The sequence below is a fragment of the Myripristis murdjan genome, chromosome 6, assembly GCF_902150065.1.
Source record: "Myripristis murdjan chromosome 6, fMyrMur1.1, whole genome shotgun sequence".
Lineage (NCBI taxonomy): Eukaryota > Metazoa > Chordata > Actinopteri > Holocentriformes > Holocentridae > Myripristis > Myripristis murdjan.
This window is the reverse complement of record NC_043985.1, coordinates 23686878-23710143: the sequence shown is the minus strand read 5'-3', so window position 1 is coordinate 23710143 and position 23266 is coordinate 23686878. Positions and strand designations below refer to the sequence as shown.

Sequence of the window (23266 nt, the reverse complement as noted above, 5' to 3'; positions counted from 1 at the left end):
AAGAGAGTTTTAGCGCTACGTGGTCAAGCACTGTTGGAAGGGCTTTTCTATCCTGACAAGAATAACATTCTGCGTGAAACAGCGACTACTTGCCATGTTTTGGCTTGACAATCATCAAAATGATAAATCTTGTATGTCAGCACAAAATAATCGTTATTGGTGATGTCAAAAATCACAATATCAACCTTCAAAACCCCAATCAGTGAGGACTTGGGCTTGAACCCAGATCTGCTGATTGAAGGATGTTTTCGGTATCGGCCTGGTGTTAGTCTTTCCTACAGACAGATGAGCACTCTGTTTGCCTCAGTTTAAAATTGAGCTCCAATTCCATCAAAAAGGAAATGCATGCTCTTTTCTCTGTAAGGATTACGGACGGCCACTTACTTGGACATGAAGGCTCCGCTCTCACAGCGCAGCCGAGCCGCCTCTGGAAACAACAGCTCAGGGCTGTGCAGAACATCCACCAGGACCGAAAACTCTGCCTGCACCTTAGGACTGAACTGCTCCTCGAGACACGACACAACCCCCTGCACACACACACACATACACACAAAACATGTAATGAGTAAACAAATGCCCGATTGCTGAGAACGAAAAAGAACGAAGAACAAAACCTAAAACGCTCAGCTTTCAATCTCCTTTTGGGTACAAATTTAGGATATTAACTAAACATGTAAAATGAATGCGCACCTGCAGTTTCTCAATGATGTTCTTGTAGTCGGGGCCGCCCAGGGGCTCCTTGCGTGGTCGTGTGCGGGCAGAGATCCTCCAGTCTTTCGCTGCCCGCTGCACCATGTTGCTGTGGACCTTCATCGACAAAGTGTTGACCTGACTGTCAAGGTCGACGGGGATGGCGATGGCCCGTGCTTTGGCTGGGGAACAGAATAAAGGGTTAACCATCTAAATACATTTTAGTCACTCAGCTTTGACAGAAAACAGTACATTAGTCGGCACTTAACCCCCAGTTGCTCCAGCACAGCTGCTCAGTGTTCAGCATTACTGTGCACTCCAAGCTGTTAATGTGTACATAAATGTGAAGCCGCATGTCACAGAGAGAGAGCAGATATTCTCTGGATAAATAATGGTAAAAAGTGAAGGTTGTCTATGACTCATCCACATACTTCACAAAGGTCAGCATGACCAAGCCATCTGGTTTTAATTGTATTTTTGTGTCTTTGAGAGAATATAGATGAATAATGCCTCCATTTTCTCTATTGTTAAAAGCCTGAGCTTGGGACAGCAAAGTAGCGACACTCACCCACATCTGCCAGCGTTTTGATGCAGCTCTCAATATTTGCTTTCTGAGCTGAGTTGATCCAGGTGCAGTTGTAGATCCTGAAAGCAGACTGGAGCAGCTGGATGAAGATAGGCTGGTTTGTCTGGGAGAGCAGGAGGAGTGAGGAAATGTGAAAAGGGGAGAGCGAAAGAAAGAAAGTGTGTTAAGTGCAGAGAATCACCGGGACAACTCAAATGGGAGCACTTCAGTACTGTCTCTGATAGGATGCATTAGCACAAACTTCTGCCTAAAGCACCTCGAGCACCTGCTGCAGGTACAAATGTGATGAAGCGAGAAGGTCCCAGGTGAGGATGCAGTGAAAGAGGCTGTCAAATGTTATTATTCGAAAGCAGATAAAAGTTGGTGAAGGATTTGAAAGACACAAATGAGTCTCCCTCCATGTGCGCACTTCACCTGCGTGTCAGAGGCACAAAACCATACCTGCAGGTTGGAGTTGTTGACCGAGAACTGAGAGCTGAAGAAACCCTTGACGATGGCCATCACTGTCTCTGTCACATACTTCTCCAGCGCCAGGTCGGCATGGTTCCGGTCCGTGGTGCTGTTGCACACCTGAGGACAGGAGAGAAAGTTCATTAGCGAACACATGTTGTCATTATTCTTTATGTCACATTTTCATCACTTCCTTTACACGTGGAAATGGACTGAACATGAATTGGGAACATGTGTCTTCACATTTTCTCATTAGAGAAAGATACAATCTGAGAAAGCCTTACACTGGCCATGTCTACCAGGAAGTTGTCAAAGAGTTTCCAGATATGGTTGGAGGTGTAGATCTCCTTCATTTCCACCTCCGTGTCTACATAGCAGTGATTCACAAAGTTCACATAGGCTGTTTTCACCTGGGTGAAAGACGAGAGGAAATGTGATGCTTAGGAACCTTGAACAGTTTAATAGACACAATTTGACTGGTAAATGCAGCTCTACTTGTTAAACTAAAAAAAAGATAAAATGTATTAGACACTAATTAAGGCTGGTTATTGCAACAATATTGTAAGGATGACTACTTGTGCTTTCATAAGAGAGATACACACAAAGAGAATTTTTGATTAAAAATCATTAGTAACATGGATAAGATGTCCAAACAGGTAGAGGTAAATAAAAAGCTGCATTTACTGTGATGCAGCCTTTAAAACCAGGAAAAGATAACAGTTATGCCATAACATGATATTACAATTCAAAATCCCAGACAATACGTCGTCTATTAACACAGTATCAATATAATTTCATCCATTGCCCAGCCCTGTCATTAATATATACTACATAATTCATACTGTTTTATTAATTTGTACAAAATCGGCCCATCCTGTACCTCTGGTATGCAGTGAACGTCAGTGACAACTTTGACGATGTCATCCAGGGGCAGCAAGGAGTTACATTTCAGCTCGGTGTAGACGTTCTTGCCCTCGGTGCAGGCAGCTAAAAGCTCCACCAGGGTGTTGTGGTAGGCCAGAGCGCCGCCTTCATCTGAGCGCTCCCGCTCCGAGCCCATCATCTGCAGCAACACCGAGAAGGACGAGCGGTCGTTGTAGAACACCAGCACATCCTCGCCTCCGTTCACCAGCTGGACGCACGAACAGATACATCACAAACACACAGGGTTCGAGTAAAACATCGATAACAACAGGCCAAGTGAGCCGCCTAATGTCCCATACTCATCATAACAAATTAAATTCAATTAGTCATGCTAATGAAGTTGTTCATTCATTTATCTAAAGCATTACCCGGCAAAACCGTCCGTGTCACAGTACCTGTCTTCATATAATGTGAGACATCGATGCGAACTCTGTGAACTCTCACAGCATTAAGGAGTCATAGTGGTTTCAATAAACTTTTTTCCCCCATGGAAGTATTTTCTCATTAATATGCAAATATCATGCAGGAAGGTGCTCCAAAATCTAATTTGATCTACTCTGTAGGGGGGCAAATTTGCAGTTCCCATCATGTATTGTTCATTGAGTTATTGTGTTCACAAGATTGTGTTTGCATACACATACACAACACACACACACACACACACACACACACACACACACACACTCATGCCTGCATCCATAGCTGTATTGTCCTGCATACCATGCACCATAGTAGCAGGATGTAAAAATAATAAATTAGACCATTTGCTTCCCTAGAGGACGCTTCAATGTTAGTCCCTACAACCATAAAAATTCCCGGTCATGTTTGCACTTGCGGCAAATAATACCAATTTAGTCACTGACTCAGAATATTCCATACTTGTTCGACTCTTGAGGTGATCAGTGTGATGAAAGGCTTCAGTTTTTATTCATGACAATAATATCGTCGAACCTCCGGGAGAACTAGGGCCTTGTGCGCCGGGTCTTTGTCATCCTGGACGACAGCTTCCATCAGGGAAGCAATGCATCATGGTCGGAAGCTCTTCTATTATGTTGATATTTATTAGACCTTTTCTTTCTTCATTTTGTTTCTCCCATCATTGAAACCACACCCTATATTCATGCCGAGCAATGTCAAACACAAGTCGTCAGATATGAGCGCATTATTCTCACCTCTGTCATGACTTTGTCCTGACACTTCTTCACATACTTGCCGTCAGCTTTCACAATGGTTTGCAGGAACTTGAGGTACTGAACGTGTCTGCCGTGTGTCTCGATGCAGTGGACGAAATGGTGGACCACGCGGTCACTGATCTCATTGCACAGATGGTAGTTGTTCATAAAAATGTGGCGCATGGTCTCGGCTTCCAGCAACTGGTAATAAAAAAGGGCGTGTTGATTAAATATTCAACAGACTCAATTTCTGTCCACTTATTCACACATCATATTGGACAAAACAGAAATAAAAGAAGGAACAAACTCTCTGCTTGGCTTTTACTTCTGTGCCTGAGACTTCTCTATAGACAAAAATTCTACAGGGAAACAGCTATTTTTTCACTTTTTTTATTTTTTACAGCTACTGTTTGAAGCCTTGTATTTCTCATTATTGCTCATTATAGGGATGCATGTTGCACTTGTTTTGGCTCTACCTAAGGCCTGGCAACCCAGGAAAGGTCCAGTAAGTCAGAGGTGAACATACCCCTGGGGTGAGGAAGAGGTTAAGGTGTTTATGTAGAAGGATTTGGTTCTGAGAGTTCCCGCGGCAGAAGTTCTGCAGAAATGTGTGCGCCAAGGTCATGATCTCATTCATCTTCTCATCACTCTGATGATGGACAGAACCAGAAAAATACACATAGGGGAGACAAGTAAAAGAAAAACAGAAGACAGACAGACAAACAGGCATAAACAAAAGTCAGGTTACACACAGATTTCACAGCGACGCCAGGTGAGATACGTCTTTCAGCTGCCTGTGGTGCTGCCTGCTCACCTTCTCATAGGGGATCTGCAGCAGGTCCAGCACCACAGTGTGGGCGCCCATGTTCTTCAGCAGCCTCTGCTGCTGGACACGACTCTTCTTACTGGGGTAGCACAGCTTAGTGAGCCGAAGCAGGATCTGACAAACACGCGCACACAAGCACATTCTCAACATTTTATAGATACACTACAGACTAAGAGGACGTATGACAAAAATAAGCCGGATTTAAGGGAACGGAGCTCACCTCCTTGACAATATTATAGTTGTTTGCTTTATTGCTGTCAATCTGAGGTTTTATATCCCCATCCTGCACCGGGCTCAAGACAACCTCCTGTCAAAACAAACAGATCAAGAAAAAAACAAGCTTTTACTCAACACGTTTAATCACCAATTTATTTGCCACCATTAAATTTAATGATGTGTTGAATGTTTAAATGCTACGGGTTTATGGCATCCCTAAAGCTCATCCCTAAAATGTTTATCTTGACAGTTTACAGTTTCTATATGCTACTTCTCATCACCCCGCACACTGCAGTGGGAAAAGTCTCTGTGTTGGCTTTTCAAACAACTCAAAACACACACTTATTACTATTCCTATGAGTTCTGTTTTGTCTTAGGCTAAAAAATAGTGGTTGCAATGAGTGGTTTCCACTGGCTTCAATGAGCAATGCTTTAAAAAAAAAAAAAACATTTTCAGTGTGGGATGTGAGCTTTCACACAGGATACTCTTGCCCAAAAAGGTATCGAGTCCCTGGTGAGGGAAAAAAAAGATGTTAAAAATTGAAATGTCAAAGTATCCTATTAGATGTCAGGTACCCCGAAAAGATGGAATAGCACCTCGTTGTTTTGTTCCTTGGCCTGCCTGGCTACCAGGTCCTCACTGCTGTAGCCTCCACTCTTCTCCACCCACAGCTCTGACTTCTCTACAGTCAGACGCAGTTGGTCCAGGTCAGCTTTGATCTGCTTGTAGTTCTCTACATCCTGCTCTGACACCAGCAGCTGAACCTGGAAAACAAACACATAGACAGGACGAGAATCAAACAGATATACAAATACAAGAGAGGACAACGTGTGTGAAAGCAAAGCTCAGTGACAGGTCTCCCTATTCGACACTGGAAAGGCAATGCAGTGTCAAAATGGGAGCTAGTGCTGTTCTACATTCCAGCTGAGGAAGCTCTTACAACAACAGTGACAGTTTTGCCCTTAGAGAACCCTCTGCATGCAAAGTGATTACATCAACCATGGCAAAAATCACTTAACTTAGGAAGTAACTAATGCTGAGCTCACCAAGCACTCATCAAGCACTCAGTGCTCGAGTGTACAGCTGCTGTGCTGTTACCTGTTTGAAGGCCTGCAGGACCTCAGCTCTCTGGCTGAAGTGCTTGAAGATGAGCTGGAGAGAGCCAGACACCAGCGGGGGGTAGTCCTGCATGATCAGATGGATCAGGACTCTCAAAAATGTCCGGCCACCCTCATCATCCAGCTCCACTGCACTTAGCTCCGAGCTGAAACCAAACATGTGCACACCAAAACATACACATGTGCAGAAACAAATGTATTTACAGTAGATTAGTTTGTAAGTGGACACAGCAACGTGCGCAAGACCGTAGCCGCTCATCAGTCAGGCAAAGCCAGGCTTATATGTCTTACAAGTCTCTTTGTCTGAATGCCTGAATCTCTATTAAAACCCAGGGAGTCAATAAACAACAACAGCTTCACCTACCTCCCCGCAAACATGGTCTCTGCTTTGGTGGCAATCTCATCTATGTCTGGCTCAGAAGCTGGAGACAAAACAAAGTGGACAGAAATCTCAACAGCTCAATAAAATATGGCCCAATAAGAGCAAAATAAATAGGTTATGCATTAGATATTGACTCATAAAGATGAATGGAGCCTCACCTGACATTGGAGGAATGTCAGCCATTGAGACAGAGTTGTCGGTTGTGACGTTCTTGTCCCCAAATTCTTTCTTGTAAATGGACAACAAGTATGTAATCCTGTAATCCAGCCTCACGCTCAGGATGAACTGATGGAGAAAAAAAAAAAAAAACATCATTAATTAATAGCTGTTATTAATTGGCCCTATATTTTGAACATCATAAATCACCCTAGAACACATCCAGGCCACAAGGTAGCACCTACTTGTAGGATCTCTATGATCTTCAGCTTGGTGTCCATCACCATGACATCCTCGTTGTCTGGCAGGAAGTGGCCTTTCCCATAGCGCAGGGAGGGAGGGGTGTCGGGGAGGCTGTGTGGAAGACCTCGGCTCATCACCATCTGAGTCATCATCTCCCCAACACCGTGGATTGTACGCAACACATTGTTCCCTGAGGAGCAAATTCAACTTCACACATTTTGCTTTGTGCATCGTGTGAATCTAATTAACATTAAAGAATTGGAGCTCTATCTTACAAGTCAGTTGCAATCTTACATGTCAAACTTGTGAACGTTGGATAACATGCACTATACGGTAAATCATAATGATAGATAACAGAATAAGGTGATCGTATGGTGAATGCCCCTCAAATATCTGTTTCCTTGATAAACCTCTGCAGTTCACTAAGGCACTGACCAGCCTCTGGACTCTTGTTGAGCTTGTTCATGTAGGTCAGCGGGTGCTGGACAATATCTAGGATGGCCAGCAGAGTGCGTGTGAGGCGCAGCAGTTCGCTGAAGCTATAGAATCCAAAGTAGACCAGGTTACGAGCTAGATTCACCACCTGTAAGAGAAAAAAAAAATCACTTTCCACCAGCGAAAGACAAAAACATGGGAAAATAAATGAGGACAGAAACATCCAATCCTTTTTGAGAAAACATGAAGAAAAATGCACCATATTTGGTATACGTTACCTCTAGAGTGAGTTCATTCTTTTCTTTGTCCCCAAATGGAAAAGGCTGGCTGACCACGTCTTTGAGGTATTCTTCCACAAACTCCATGGTGGGAGCAAATTTCCTCTTCATCTCCTCTCTTGAGGTGTCTGTGGATTCATACTCGAACCTAAAGAGACAGGCAATAATAACCTGCATAAGGGGTTTAACTCACAAATCTTGCATGCAGTATAATAATACATATAATCAAACACTGACTCATGGATGGTGATCTTGGAGGGTATCTCGGTCCAGAGGCGGGCGTAGCGTACAGGCACCACGGCCTCCTGTGGGTCACGGTCCACATGCATGTGCAGCATGAGGCGGCAGAAGGAGGCTCTTAGGTTGTACGGCAGGCAGTCGTCAAACATGCAGCGCAGGATTAATTCGACAGGCAGCTGGCAGGAGATCTGGTTGATGGCAAGGTACTGACGATCCAGACACATTTTAGCAAACACGTTCAACTGGTACCTGTAGCGGTCGCCGAGGGGGGGCGAACAGCGGGAAACAAAGAGGGAACATGTGCTTCAGGGGTTGAACATGGTGGGCAAAACTGGAAAACAGATTCGCTCATGAACAAAACAAAGTAACCCCTGCACAGATGTTTCAGTGTGGTGTCCAAAGAGCAGATCAAATGTCCACCTAGAAAATGTGGTCACACTTGATGAGCAAATTCTTTGAATGTTTTAGTGCATAGCCAGAGGGTCAAAAAAGGCCAAAACATTCTGCCTTGTTTTCTCTCGTGTGTGATCCAACTTTCTAGATGGACATTTAAAATAGAAAGATTCACCATATGCACATAGATTTGTGTTATTGGAGACAGGGAATTAAGCACAAGGGGGAGGTGGGAAAATGTGTACAATTTATCATGGCAGCGGAAGACAATGACTCTCACCTGTAGTAGGTGATGATGTCTACATCCATCTTATGGTTGCCCTTGGCGTCCTGGGCCAAGTGGCGGATGGATTTGCCGTGAGGCTCCTTATGGCTGTCAATCCAGTAGAGCCAAACCTCCTCGTCGTCCACCTCCTCCTGCAGCAGAGATGACTCCAGGGTGGTCTCTGTGCTCAGGATTAGTCTGGAGAAAAGAGAGAGGGGGAGGGAGAGAGTGTGAAGTGGCACATTTATTAGAAAATTCACACACATTCCACTCTGCTGTAGATCTGCCTCTCTTGTCAGAATGCTGAATATATCAATTTCATGACATGCACACTGCGCTCACATGCGGTTGAGCATATGCAAGTTTAAACATGTTTGAGAGTGACTGACTAAAATATGACAGCCTCGGCTAGAATATTTTAAATCTGGAGATAATAGTGTGTCACTCACTTTGTCTGGATGAGGATATCTGCATTGGAAGGGTTCAGCATGAATTTACAGATAAGCTCCTGTGTGACTGGGATGGCAGTCTTATTGGACACGCAAAGATCAGAGAGATAGTCCAGGAATCTGGAAAGACAGACCAGATATTGAATCACCGCATTCAGCAAATGTATTACACATTCGGGATCAGGAGAAGAACATACATGTGTGTGTATGCCTGTGTGTGTGCCTGGTCCTCTTTTTCCATGTAACGGCATTTTAGAAAATTCTTATTTCTGCTGGTGGTTCATATGACATGTCCAGTATGTTTTGTACGTCTTACACTAGCCATTTCTTGTTCCTACCAAAAGTCACTGCACATAGACAGACCGACTACTTAAGTAGTTAGACAAGTCAGACTACACAGACAGACAGAAAGACAGACACAGAGATGAATAGATATGTCACCATCTTGATTGATGTTCTTTAGCAATTAACCCCAAAGTTCTTGACTTCTTGACTGACTGCCCTCTAATTTTCATGCATAACACAATAGTTTTATGTATTTCCTATTAAACTGTTCCATTTGGGTTATTATACGTTTTTGAGTTTAATGTGTCTTTACCTGGGCTCTCTGTTACGTCTCAGTAAGTTAACGAAGGTCTCGATCTCCTTGGCCGTGATGTGTTTCTCCAGCAGCTTGCGGTTGTTGTGCAGCAGGGCTGTGATCGTGTCCTCGGCCAGAATCTCATAGCCAATCTGGGACTGCATGATGGAGAACTTTTTGGCTATGTACTCCTAGGTTACAGAGGGAATACAAGGTTAGTGTAAATCATCGTGATGTTAATACTGCAACATGACTTGACAATCTGAAGTAGAGTAATGTGAAAGCCTAAAAATGTGCTGAGTGACTATTAAAAAAACATTGCATTACCATAACACTTCCTGAACATATAAACTCTTTCTCAAAAACACATTGCTTAACATTCATAAAGGCTATCACACCTGAGAGCTGCTTAGTACAACCACAGTTTGTTTGCCACTGAGCAGCTCCACAAAAGTGATTTGGGGTAAAGTTTCTGTTTAGAGGTAGCAATATGGTAACTGTTGTGGGACAGAGAGGTTGCGAATCTATACTGGCAAGCTGCTACACAAAAGCCACCTCTCCAGCCTTAAACTCCTCTGACATCCATGACACTGAGCATATTGCTCAGCCTGAAAACCCAGGATGACCCAGTAACCGAAGTCGCTGAGGGCCACAACTTGCCTGGTTCTTCCGATAGTCCTGCTGGGAGTGGCGCAGCACCCTGTAACAAAGTCTCAGCATGTACTTGAAGTTAGCATAGCGCTGATCTCCCAGGTCCTCCAATTTCAGCATGGGACCATCCCCCTGGTCTTTAAATGGTGCCTGCAGGATGCCAAAGATCTAGAGGAACAGAAAGCCACATAAGACCTGAACACCCATGCACACACAAGCTGAGACACAAGCAAATGCACCCACGTAGGTACAGTATGTGCATGCAAATAGTGGATACAGAAACAGAAATACTGGACCACAACAAAATCTTATGGCCACTCCGTTGTTGTACTCTGTCATTTATACAGCAATACTGCACTACTGGGACAACCAAGGCTGGTCTCATCACTGATGCACCTTCAGTAGTGCCACCAAGATTTGCATCATTATCTCTCCTGAACACATATTGCAGAGCAAACAGTGAGTGTGTGCGTGCGTGTGTGTTTGTGCACATGCCTGGGCAAGGATGTTCTGTTCCCTCATGAGTTTCTGCCTCTCTCGGTTGGGTCTGGAGATGACCACAGACAGCACATCCTGGCCATTGTTTGGTACCTCACACACAAAGAAAACCAGGTCCTCCAGAAGCTTAGTCACAAACCTAAAAAATATGAAGGCAAACAAAACACATAATAAAAAAAAACAAAAAAAAAAACATAAAATACGCTCACACACGGTGTCATCGTTGCATTATGCCTCTCTCTGTCCAGTACCTCCTCTCATTCTGAGCAATGTTGCAATACTGAAGCTTCCTCACAGTGGATTCAAGGACTTTGCTGGCATCATTGGCAAAGTCCAAATCCCTGACCTCTGACAGGGGGACAGACACGATGGCAAAAGCTTCTTTGTCCTCTTTTGTGGGACAGGTGCCAATCTAAAGTATCAGCCAAAAGAAAAGTCAAAATAATGCATTTGTGTTTATGTTAAACAAGCATTACTGAGTGTGTGTGTGTGTGTGTGTGTGTGTGTGTGTGTGTGTGTGTGTGTGTGTGTGTGTGTGTGTGTGTGTGAGTGTGTGTTGACCTTGAGCATGACAGGACGCTCCTCCTCTGCATCGATGGGAATGTTGGTGCTTGTCACCCAAGTGTTGGTGCAGAGGTGTCTCAGCCTCACGTAGGAGTTTCTAAGGAAAGGCATGGCACATCATTTACAGCAGGTGCAGTTTTTAGTTGCTGTTTTTTTTTTTTTTTACATTTTACCACAGTCATCTCAGTGCAAAAAAAATCTTTTGCAAAACTTAAGTGAAAACCTCTGCATGAAAAGACAAATTACTCCAATAAAGCAATCAAGAAAATTATAATAGAGTGAGGAAAATTCTTGACATCAGTTGCTTTGCAAAACTGACCTTATCAGATCTCGGTGGCATTTTTTTTTTTTTTTTACCCCTAGTTGTTTTAAGAAAAATAGGATTTTAATGCCACAATGAAACAGCATTTTGAGAGCCTCTTACTTCCTGAATTTGATGCATTCCTTTAACAATAAACTCATTTGTCATCCAACTTAACTGACACAAAATCTGACAGGACCTGTTTGTTATTCTGGTGGAAAATAATGGTGAGAATACAGCAGAGTTGGTTTAGCTGTTGTCGTGGGATGCACTAATTCAGTGTTAACATCATGTGACTGACCTGGGCACCAGACAGTCGGCCCGCTGCAGAGTGGTGGCATCCAGCTCAAACAGAGAAGCAATGTCATTGCCATGAGGAACAGATACCAGGGTGAAAGCAATCTTCTCTGCAGCTTGACGCTTCCTCTTGGAGAACACGGTATCTGTGTCACTCTGCAGCGACCATACATGCACGGACGCACACACGCACACAAACAAATGGTTTTTAGGCATAAATGTCTTTGTGGAAACTGTTGTAGTGATCAAAAGCCACTTGTATTTTAAACAACTCTTATACATCATCAGTTTTGCGTTCATCATTTCATATCATCATATTGTTCTTAAACTTCAATTTAGTTTATAAGATGATGATTAGTAATTCTATGCAATCAAAAATTATTTCCACTGCTAATTAGCCAGCGCTTGGGCATGCATGTTTTATGCTTTGCATTGGCTGGCCATAAATTTTTACAGTCTCCAAACATTCCAAACATGATTAAGTAAATACTCGTATATAAGCCCCACTGTCGATAAAATCTATAATTGAAGAGGAAAAGATATGAGACAAATTCCACTGTCAAAGCTTCTTACACTAATGAGGTGTAAAATTACATGGAAATGTAGCCAGAGAGCCATGACTTTCCTCTGTGGTGTTTTAGAAACTGCAGTACGTAGGCTGGTTAGGTCTGCGCTGTGCAGATGCAGCAGATAATGGCACCGCATGGCGAGGGTTAATTTCTCCCACTGTTCTCTGCATGTCAATGGGAAGCTCCCAGAGCTGCCTCCATGCCTCCGCTTCTCTATCCTCCCACTCTGCTTTCCCCTCCTCTCCTCTCCTCTGGTGACTCACCCCACCAGCTTAGCACAGGCGAGTGGAGCAGAGCAGACAGCACGTCTGCCTCCCCTCCATCCCCTCTCACAGGGCACCCCCACACCCAGACGTTATGTAAGGAGCCCCCTGTGTGTCTGAAATTCAGCATGTGCATGCGAGAGTGTGCGAGTCTGAGAGGAGTTTGTGTGTGTGTGTGTTCCTTGCAGTGGCAGAATACAAATGTGGAAGGTAGCTGAAAGCTGAAAGAAACGTCTGGATATAGATTCAGAGCTGAGAGTTTGGCAGAGTTTGTGTGTGTGTGTGTGTGTGTGTGTGTGTGCGTATGTGCGTGTGTGTGCACGTACTGTGTGAGTGTGAGAGAACTGATAGGATTGCATAACCACAGCATAAGCAAGAGAAAGAGGCCTGAAGTTGGACAGACAATGTAGAAGTGCGGAGAAAATCTTTCAACTACACACTCATACACACTTTTTCTCAAACACTCTGTCCTGCTCTCCAACTGCGTCTCTTTCTCAGTCACTCAAGAGGTATTCACCTCAGTTATGGTGTAGCACCCCTCCTCCCCACCCAGTGTTTGGTGATGTCTTGAAGCATACATATTACAAAGTACATAAATCGGCCTGTAAGCAGGGGTAGCTACAGAGAAACCCTAAGTTGCGGTCAGTTTTGAGAGATTTTACAGCACATTGTTCTTGCTTCACTGACTCACCTCTCCCTTGGTCTCTGTGCTGTCATCTTTGAAGTCTGGGTTCACCTGCAGGAAATAAAGCAGTCAGTGTCCTCAGCTCTAGATACCCCTGATGATCAGAAGTCCTCTGAGGTCTAAGGAGCTATTTTACAGCAAAGCACGGATGACAATGGTCATATCAATGGGAATGCTGCCACCTACAGCACATCAACTAAAACCTCCTTTACAGTTTTCTAACAAAATCAGGCATCCTCCATTTGAAAAAGATGACACTTCATTTTATAAAATGATTGCTAGCACAAAACTGTATTAAGTATAAGTGTGGTTTTGGACTAGCTCCTAGAAAATTAATCAATTTGGGTTTTCTCAGTGTATAGTAGACATTAAGCAACCTGCACTATTTACTGTAGGAAAATACAGTAAACAGGCAGTACATTTTCACTTGTGAGTTGTGACAAACCCATCAACCACATTCAGCCGCTCAAAGCAGACATAATATATTATCCACAGTCCTCTTGAACAGAATAATCTGGGATCACAAACGTAATTGCTGAGCAAAAAGGAAGAAGTATGACAAAGGACAAAGAGTAGTGTAATATCTACCTCAGCAGCAAGGTAGTTCCCAGTGGCTAGGTGTTTGAAGCGGAAGAGACTGTTCCACTGGCCAGCACCTCCTCTACACGGGTCATAGTGCACAACCTGCCATGGACACAAAATATTAAAGACACAAAGGGACATTCATTTTTATCCTCCTTTAACAGCGTTTTTTTTTTTTTTTTTCTGTGTGTTAGTGTCGGTCTCACACGGCGACCAGCAGAGTGAGTGTTTGTATCTGTCTCACTTTTTGTGAAGGCGGCCAGCAAGTTGATAGGTGCTCCTCTGTCTCCACTGATGGGTGTCTTGGACCAGCAGGTGCTGGTCAAAAACAACTAGGTCTATACTGGGTCACAATGGCCTTCCCCTTCACTCTGAATTTGAGTCTCTCCCCTCTGGTCGCAGATTTACAGGTCCCCAGTTTAGGTGAAACAGGATAAAGAAATCCTGAATCAGCTATGCCCTCTCCCTAATTAATCAAGGTTGTAATTTAGTAAACTAATTTGGTGTTTTTTTGGTGTTTTTTTTTTTTTTCAAGACCAAAAGCCTATTATGAATACTGATTTTCCTTTTTTTCTATCTTTTTTCTAATTGTTTGTGCTTAATGTAATAATGTGGACCTTTATTATTTTTATTATCATTATTATTATCGTTTTTCTTGGTTTTCTTATTTTATATGATGCAAGTCTTTTTAGGGAGAATGAACAGAGTAAGAATTTCATTGTGTAGTATAACCACCTGTTCCACTGTGCATATGACAATAAACTCTTGAATCTTGAGTCTTATTTTCTCTCATCGTTCTTGTCTTGTGGACACTATAAGCCCTATCACACTAGTGTATAATCTTTGTCTGTTGATGATAGGATTTGTGTATTGCTCCATGTATTATGACCAAAACCAACACAAAAATGTATATAATCATATAACTGAACTGAACTCAAATACAGTGCAGAGGGGCTTTTAAGATAATGTTCAGAGTCCTTGGTTTGTTTATATACAGGTATCACACAAGAATGTGTGTTCTTGTGCTTGTTGGTATCGTTCTGCATGGCTGCTCACATTGTGTTAATAGAGAAAACAGCTCAAGTTAGGGAAGGGTGTGTTTATCAGCAGTCACATGGTGAGGTGATTCCTGTTTGTTCTTGTCCTGTGGTTCTTTTTAGTGAGAACTTTTCATGAATCAAATTTAACAGGAATTGGTGGTTTAGTTTCTTGGTAATTGATAAACCAGTAGTTAGTTGGTACTGCTACAGCATATCAGTGTCAGAATGAGAATGTCTTAACTTTTCTGCATTCAAATGAAATGCAGTCATTTGTGTTTTTGACTCTGGTGCTAAAATATATCAACAGCTGGCAAGATAAAATAAGTATGGCCTCTTATGAAACTAGGAAAACAGCCACATTTAGTGCAAGGCATAGTGCAGGAGATCCAGCAGCTAGTGTCTTATAAAGAGTGCATTCCTAAATGACTCCATCTCGAGCATAAAAACACATGTACAGGTAGCACTATGCAAGTCATGCAAATTTATCATAGAATAAAAGGATAACACTGCATATTATAGGGAAAATCACCCTCATTTACAGTATATTCAAACTGTAAAACTGTTGAAAAATATGTACATTTGTTGATTTGTGCTCATTTAGGCCGAGCTGAGGAAGAGTTATGGAACATTTCATCACCGCCCAAATGACTCACATTCAGTGGGCATCAGCAAGGTCTGAATTTTATTGCTGTATGCTTAGCAAATACCAAAGACACAAACTATGCATTGCAACTTTAACCTTTCCATAAAGCAATGCCAGGCTAAAGAGTTTCCCGAGTTCCTGGAATATCACATGAAGAAAGGAAAAATTTTCAAATTTCTGACTTCTAATTGTGAAGAAACTTTTCGAGCAAGTATTTCAAAAAGCAGCAGCTACACTGCCCTCCTGATGACGAACAGATAGCTACGTCGTAAGTCAATTTTGAGTTTGTGATAAGACTACTGATAAAACTAATTTTATTACATAGAAATCACTACTATCTACTGGAGAGACACAAGAGGATCTATAATATTGTTATCCTACAAGTCAACTACAACTGCTACAAGCTGGAGCGAGGTACCGAACACACTGCTGATGTCTGAGCACAGCACAGACACTTGTGCATTCAATACGGGGAGAAGGGGGTGGGGGGTTCTATTCAAAACAGCCATTTGTCCGCCCACTCTTCCTCTTATCTGTTTACTTTCAGGAGATCAGGTGTCAAATCCACACATAAAGCCTCTCTGTGTTTTGGATTGTGTGTCGCTGCTGTACCTCAATCTCCCAGAGTGCCTTGGAGCTGGTGGCAGAGGTGGCAGACTGCCGCAGCGTGGTCCTGAGGAAGACATGCTGCTGCTTCTTGTACTCATCACAGGTCAGGAACTTCTCCTGCTCGGCGTGGAAGAGCCGCACGACGTCACCCTGACACGGGAGGCACACAAACACAAACATGCTAATCCGCTGCACGCGAAATCCAGTCTTGTTTTGGCGACAACAATGCAAATTTACACAAAGCTTTTCCCAGGAAGCACACACTGCATGAACACAATTAAAGTGTAAAATCCAGTCTGTTACCAGGTTATTACTAAGGGAATAAGTTGGTAACAAAAAAACACTTCCAGGAAATCATCTGCAAGCTCGAATATAATTGCTCCAAAATTCAAAACTTGTGTGGGAAGTATAAGGTAATAAAACACTGTCGTAACAGTTGGTTAATAATTACCAGGTACTGTCCAGGAAATAAGATCCTGTACAGGTACTTTAATTAGTAGCTGAATTATAATCCAACTTCCAGATTATTGCCATGTCAGTACTTTTTGTTACTGACTTATTTTCAATATGTACAAGGTAATTAATGGACTGTGAAATAAAGCTTTACCAAATCATCATTCCTTAAAAATAAACACATGAATGAATAAATAACTAAAATACAGATGTGTATGTGTTTTAATAGAATGTACTGTAACTGGCAGATGACTGGGTTGAAAACATAACAGGTTTTTGTTTATTTGTTTGCATATTTGCATGTATATAGAATATATATATATATATATATATATATATATATATATATATATATGTATACTACATATATGGATTCAGGTTTATGCGTATTCTGTTCCTCCTTCAGTGCTTCATTTTGCCCTCCCTTTCTTACTAAGTACTTTCTTCCAGCCTTGTCTCTGTGAATTTTGTCACCAATGAAAATTGCGCAAAAATTGAGAAACAACAGAAAGTGGCAAACCTCAGTTTTTGTTCCTAAAAATCAAATAAAGGTTTGAATGTGAATAAACTAGACCCTACAGTTCTGCCCAAAACACAGACAAGCATTGCACAAGCACTATTAAAAGCAATTAAAAAACAGAATCCTCACATAATAAAAAATCAACACAAAAATCAATCAACAACATACCCCCTTCAGCACATCTTCCCTGTAGTCACTGAACTTCATGAACAAGGTGACCTTCCAGCTGGTGTTGCAGTTGACAGCATTAACCTGCAGCGCCAACCAGGGATGACGGAGGAAAAGAGGCAGAAACAGTCGAGATGCAAAGAGTTTTTAATCATACATCTAGTATATTCACAAATATAAATAAGGGAAATGTGTGAGGCGCACCTCCTTGCAGCCAGGGTTGTCCAGTAGCTCAATGTTACTGGCGTGAAGTGGCTGCCCTGCGTTCACTGGCATCAGCACCACTTTGTCTCCAACCACCACCTGCAACCAAATTAGACAATTAGTCATGTCCCAGCAGGAGACACAGGCTCTGATTGGTTTAAAATCCAGCACTGCTCAAACAGCTAAAACAAAAAGCCAGAGTGGATCCATGCAAAAGGGTTGTCTAAAGTCTGCAAACATTGCTTCTTTTTTTTTTTTTTCTAAAAAAAAAAGAAAGAAAAATGTGCAACTGCAGTAGGCTGAGCTTCACGTGAGAAGGTGGTTTAGGTGTTCACAGCAAACAGGGGCATTCATACAAGGTGAGGCAAGATGAATGCAACAAACAGGAACATGGTGACTAAAATGTATGCCACCTGTTTATCATTATTTTCAAAATCCATGCACTCTAACCACAGTACATCTTATCTCATGGACAAGATTAGGCAGCCACAGACAAAAAGTAACTGGTCCATTCCACTTGCACCAAAACTTTTTAATTGCGATGAGGTGCTATCATTGTCATAGAAAAAATATTGGAAAAGTTTAAAATTCAACCCGAAAGTCTACATGCAATGGAGAAGGTGGTGCATCCATGCTTTCAAAAGCACATTCTGTGTCTGACCTTAAAACACACAAACAACATGCACAATCAAGAGCAATACCTTTAACCATAGGATGCTAAAGCCAAAGGAGAGGACAAAATCAGAAATGTTATTCAAACAGGAAAAACATTGAATCGGATGAAAAAGTAGGCGCACACACCACTCCACGTGTGCTGTACTTGAGAGAAATATGAGTTTCAAGCTGTCAGAGGTACCTACATTGTCTCCTTCACTGCGGAGCTTCCAGAAAGGCTGGATGTAGAACCAGGAGCCCTCATTTCCAGCCGGGTCGAGAGAAACCCGCATTGCATTCTTCTCCAACAAGGCAGGGAGACGCTTGTTCACCGTCAGGTACTTATTGCTCTTTATGTGTAGGAGCTGAGACAGAAGAATTTGGACACTTCAACACAAAGCGATATTACAGCATGGCACCACAACACTGGATGACAGCTCTCACAATAATAGTTTGTTATCGTCTCAAAATAACTCCTTCCTTGATTTAAAATTACTGTTCTTCATCAGCAGCTCCATTCAATTTGATCTCATCTGAAGAAATGTGCTTAAGCCCACACAACTCATTTCATAATTTTGTTTCAAACAGAATGAAATTATCCCTGTCTATTATATCAAGCTGCCTGCTGACATTTTACTATTTTACTATTTTTCTGTCATATGTAGAGTTATTTTACTCATTTACTGATCTTTACATTTGGCTTGTTTTTGTCCTTTTGTGTTATTGATAATTTAATTATTGCTTGTTTTTATTGTTGCATTTTTTTGTGTGGACTGTAGGGAGGATTAGCAACCACTTTTTGGAATCTAATGGGGATCTGAATAAAGAATAAAGAAAAGAGAATAAAGAATAAAGCAGTTACAGCCACAAACAGTGGTCAAATAAACAGTGACACCACAAATTACTAAATATAACCAAAAGGCAAAAAAAATGCCTTCATGTCATTGACTGTAATATTCATTATATCTGTAAAATTGTTGAGCAATGCTAGGCACTGGAGAACCGTAACACAACCTTGGCAAACACAGGAAAACAAAAACAAGGCTGCACAGTCAAAACAAAGCAAGTAGGCACATGTGTTTTCCAGAGAGATGGGCTGTACCTGGATTACATTACTGTATTTGACAACTTCTCCAAGGAGCTTCTTGTTTTCTGACTCATTCTGCTTCTGCTCCAGCTCTGCTGCATGCTGGGTAATCAATCAGAGATTCACAGGTCTTTGAGATGCAACTGAAGAACAAATTAGGAGTAAAAACTGGTTTGACATAATCCTCTTGGATACAAGTTCTACCTGTAGTTTCTTGAACAGGTCTCCCTGCGTGTTGTTATTTCCTTGTTTGCCCTGCTTCGCCTTCCAGAACTGCTTCTGGGCCGAGTATCTGTTCATGGGACACACCTTGAAGAGGCAATCTGGAGGGGTGGAGACGCATGCAGACCCCACAAGGTCATTTTACGTGCCACTTAAGAGTGTGTTAAAATGCCATATTTAAGGTTAATGTGTATTTACCCACACTGGCTAAACATATAAAAATAATTCTGAAACCACAGTGTGCAGCCTAAACAACACTGGGTGCAAATGATCTGGTCAGCCTTGGAAGCTTAAAAAAAGTGTGTGTGAGTGCATGTGTGTGTTTATGTGTGTGTAACCTCAAACCAATGTGACAACCACTAGTCTACAAACCTCTGAACTTTTTGGGTGGGTTGGCCAGGTCCCCGGCATCAGGCTGGACCACACACCTGTCATCAACAAGCCTGCAAGAAAATGAAAATAATTAACATACTACTATAAACACATTATATGGGTGCATTACGCTGCAGATTATTTTAACCTTTGTGCACATTTCTGTAATTATGGCCCTGCAATTACAACTGTATCATTAAACACTTAAAAAAGAGGATTTGCATGACAGTTGCATGATAGTCTAATTGCAGTGCTATTGGTACCGTGTGCAAATGCAAATAAACAACTACAGCCGCTGATCACCACTAAAACCAACTATTTGAATACACCAAACAAAACCCAGTTTTCTTTTCACCTGACCAGCAGCCAGGGGGACGAACAGCTCCGCTGGCAAAAAAGAGCAGCGAGGGCTTTGTTCAACATCAAATCCACAAAGCTCTGAACTTCTGAGGACCAAGTTTATCTAATTTAACCCTGTTTGATCTCTGCTTTCCGGCCCAGTAAGGCGACATCTGCTCATTGTTGTGGTTTAAATCAGCAGCTGGTTATATTAACTAACATGATAGCCCAGTTTCTGTGGCTGGCGGCAAAAAGCTGTTTTGTGGATTAATACTCAGTGAAACCAGGCATCAACAGGGCTTTAATGAGTTGTATGATTATAATGTATGATGTAATCATGATGTATTACGAAGACTGAAGCTCTTAAAGGAGTCTCGGTACCTTGTGCCTGGGCTGCAGCGGGCTGATGCTAGCGCAGGAAACCATGTGGTTTCTGTGTAGGGTTGATTAAAGAGCGTTCTGATGAGCTGTCATCTGGTTAATAACTGCCTTGTTTTCTGCAACCCCGGCTTTTGGGCGTTTTTACTAACTATCTTACAGACAACAGCAGATATTTCCCTGTCAGGTGTAGGGATGCAGGCAAGCATGCAGGTTGATGGAATTCACCCATTAGACAGACACACAATTAAAACTGTGACAGCGATGACAGATTATTCAGTCAAAGGTTTTGGGTTGCGGGAATTGGTAGTAAAACTATGTTGATGTTTCCAAAAGAGTTGCTGTTTTTGTCTTAAGTAAATGCTTTTCTAGTTGAAGATCTTTTCTCCTGAGGATGGGTAAGTGTTTAAATGTTCAGTATATACTCGTGAAGATAATGTACTACAGTTATAAAAGGCCATTTCAAACCCAGTGTCTGCCACTTTAGTTTACTCCAGCAGAGCAGATTTAAAACAAACAAACAAACAAACAAACAAAAAAGACTATATGCAAGGGGTAGGATCACAATATTTGAGGCATCCTCTTTTGCCTGGTTAAGAACTTGTAGTATTTGTAGTTTGCTGCAGCTGTAAAAATCCCGAGAATGTTGTTTTACAGCACCCAAACCAACTCCCCATGTCCTACCTATGACCACACAATACCTACAAAAAGCTTATCATTTCCTATAAAAACTCTGTTCCCAGCTTTGTCCAGCTGTCACACGCTATAGTCGTGCTAGCTGGTTTTGTAAGCGCGACACTGATCTAGATAAAGACCGTGTTATATTTAAGAACTGGGTCTTTTCAGCCAGGAGAGTGAAAAACACTGCATGACAACAACGATGAACTTCTATACAACAATACTGCAGGCTGTCCCATTCTGTGAAGATATTAACCACAGTGTAATGTTGAGGTGCACAAGCATATCCATTCATCTGTTCCACTGAGCAGAAACACTATGCAAAGCACAATTCCTCCAATTCATACAAAGCTGGCAGCCTTACTAAAGCAGGCCGAGCCATTTCCTATTTGCGCCACGGCACTTGATCAGTCTCAAACCACTGGCTGTACATTATTTCCTCGGGCTCTGTATCACATCCCATCTCATCTAAATGAGAAACAATAGAGCCCAATAGGAAGTACTGTCAAGTGCTAAATGGCTAAACAGGAAGGGTCTCTGGACAGGTCCTTTCAGCTCATAAATAAGTAACCTAAAATCCCATGAGAGGCCTGGCCAGTTCAAACAGAGGGGCTTTGACTGTGCCTGACACTCAGAGCGTGTCGTAGACTTTGTTCTGGAATTGAGTTAAATGTGAACCAACAGCAAGTCTATTAGGCAGGATACAGACAGGCTAATAATAGCTCCATTACCTGTGTTGGGCTGAGTGTGACAGCAAAGCAGGAAAATAATGCAGTGGGTGGCATAACGGGGGTCTAGATATAGCATAATGTCTGAAATATTTATAACAATGTACATTTTCTGCTCTAACAAGAAAAAAAAAATGACACTTGTGGGCCTCTTTATGTAACAGTGTGTTATCGCATGTTTCAACCTGCTGATGACAAAGCAGCACTGTAATTTCCTCATCAAACGCATCCTATGATTTAACCATTTGTAGAGGGACAAAACACAGTGGTTAATATTTATATACCAGCACTGTAAATAATGGATGCACAATTATGAAACATTAAAAAACATAATGCCTCACCATGTTGGGTTTTGCTGATAATGTAAGAATGGGGAAGGCAAGATAGGCACGAGGCTATAGGGACTGAAGGGTCAGCCAAATGACCTCAAAAGAACTTGTGTTTGCAATTCAAGGTGTGTGAGGAACTCACATATTTAACATTATCCTGAGTAAACACAGGCTTAGAATTAGCTGAGGTTAGATTGTACTTGCAGGGACTTGGTTGAGGGAGGTTCCCATGGGTCTTTGCTTTAGCTACCACTGCTCTCTTTGGGCCTTGGTGAGGTCTGGCACACAACATCCCTTGATAAACTATTCAGCCGCCCTCCTGTCAAACTACATCAGTTAATGAATCACTGATAAGCACTTCACACCTTTGCTTCACAACAACGGAGCTGTGAGCCGTCACCACAACACACTTTGCATTCTCAAATTTAGGGCCTTAGTCACCAGCTAGCATTTGCATAGCCAGTTATGGGAACTTTTCAGTAAAACAAAGCGAGTTGTCTGCGTTCACTCACTTCTACAGATTGTGAGTCAGTGAACATCGCCGTGCACTGCCACATTATAAGTCAAGGTATAAACATATTTAAGCAGCCGTTTGCTCAAGCACTTTCGATTACTATCGTGACTCCCTAGAGCGCAAGACACTGGGAGAGATGAAGTCATATCTAAACGTGACAGCCACAACATCATGCAGAATGAGGGTTTCAGTAATAATGGTGATTATGGCTGCTGTTTGAAAGAGGAATTTAAAGCAGAAAAAGGAAAGCGAGAGGGTGAGGAAGAGAGCGAGAAGAGGTGGGTGGGGCAGACTCATTCCACAGGACAAGTCTATCTTTTCACGCCTGTTGTGCAGGCCTGCAGGCCAGAGTGCACCCGGAAACGCCAAGAAATTCCACCTTGCACTCAAGCCACAAAGCACTTGCTCCCTGGAGAAACTGGAACCAAACAAACTCTGTTATTCAGCATTGCTGAGTAAGGCATGGTACAAAGTTTAAAATTCACCATGTTGTTTTTAAATGGCAATCATCTTT

General features: G+C 42.3%; 1 protein-coding gene across 2 annotated transcripts in view; it reads right to left on the bottom strand.

Moving 5' to 3' along the window:
• Positions 1-23266, bottom strand: part of itpr2 (inositol 1,4,5-trisphosphate receptor, type 2) — a 61130-nt gene that overhangs the window by 36334 nt on the left and 1530 nt on the right. Inside the window, exons 2-36 of one of the 2 annotated variants that reach the window (XM_030053401.1) lie at positions 19787-19857; positions 19397-19515; positions 19208-19294; positions 18312-18470; positions 17452-17550; positions 17248-17331; positions 16110-16256; positions 13821-13916; positions 13239-13283; positions 11720-11871; positions 11115-11214; positions 10805-10965; positions 10551-10692; positions 10065-10223; positions 9423-9595; positions 8825-8944; positions 8391-8573; positions 7715-7966; positions 7478-7625; positions 7200-7347; positions 6767-6954; positions 6524-6650; positions 6348-6405; positions 5964-6129; positions 5441-5629; positions 4869-4955; positions 4637-4762; positions 4349-4471; positions 3823-4023; positions 2607-2858; positions 2011-2136; positions 1718-1846; positions 1259-1379; positions 691-872; positions 385-527 (exon numbers count right to left, since the gene is read on the bottom strand). In XM_030053401.1, coding sequence (XP_029909261.1) covers positions 385-527; positions 691-872; positions 1259-1379; positions 1718-1846; positions 2011-2136; positions 2607-2858; positions 3823-4023; positions 4349-4471; positions 4637-4762; positions 4869-4955; positions 5441-5629; positions 5964-6129; positions 6348-6405; positions 6524-6650; positions 6767-6954; positions 7200-7347; positions 7478-7625; positions 7715-7966; positions 8391-8573; positions 8825-8944; positions 9423-9595; positions 10065-10223; positions 10551-10692; positions 10805-10965; positions 11115-11214; positions 11720-11871; positions 13239-13283; positions 13821-13916; positions 16110-16256; positions 17248-17331; positions 17452-17550; positions 18312-18470; positions 19208-19294; positions 19397-19515; positions 19787-19857 — 4863 coding nt within the window. The remainder of the gene's footprint in view (positions 1-384; positions 528-690; positions 873-1258; positions 1380-1717; positions 1847-2010; positions 2137-2606; positions 2859-3822; positions 4024-4348; positions 4472-4636; positions 4763-4868; positions 4956-5440; positions 5630-5963; positions 6130-6347; positions 6406-6523; positions 6651-6766; positions 6955-7199; positions 7348-7477; positions 7626-7714; positions 7967-8390; positions 8574-8824; positions 8945-9422; positions 9596-10064; positions 10224-10550; positions 10693-10804; positions 10966-11114; positions 11215-11719; positions 11872-13238; positions 13284-13820; positions 13917-16109; positions 16257-17247; positions 17332-17451; positions 17551-18311; positions 18471-19207; positions 19295-19396; positions 19516-19786; positions 19858-23266) is intronic. The other variant, XM_030053402.1, reaches the window with a different exon arrangement.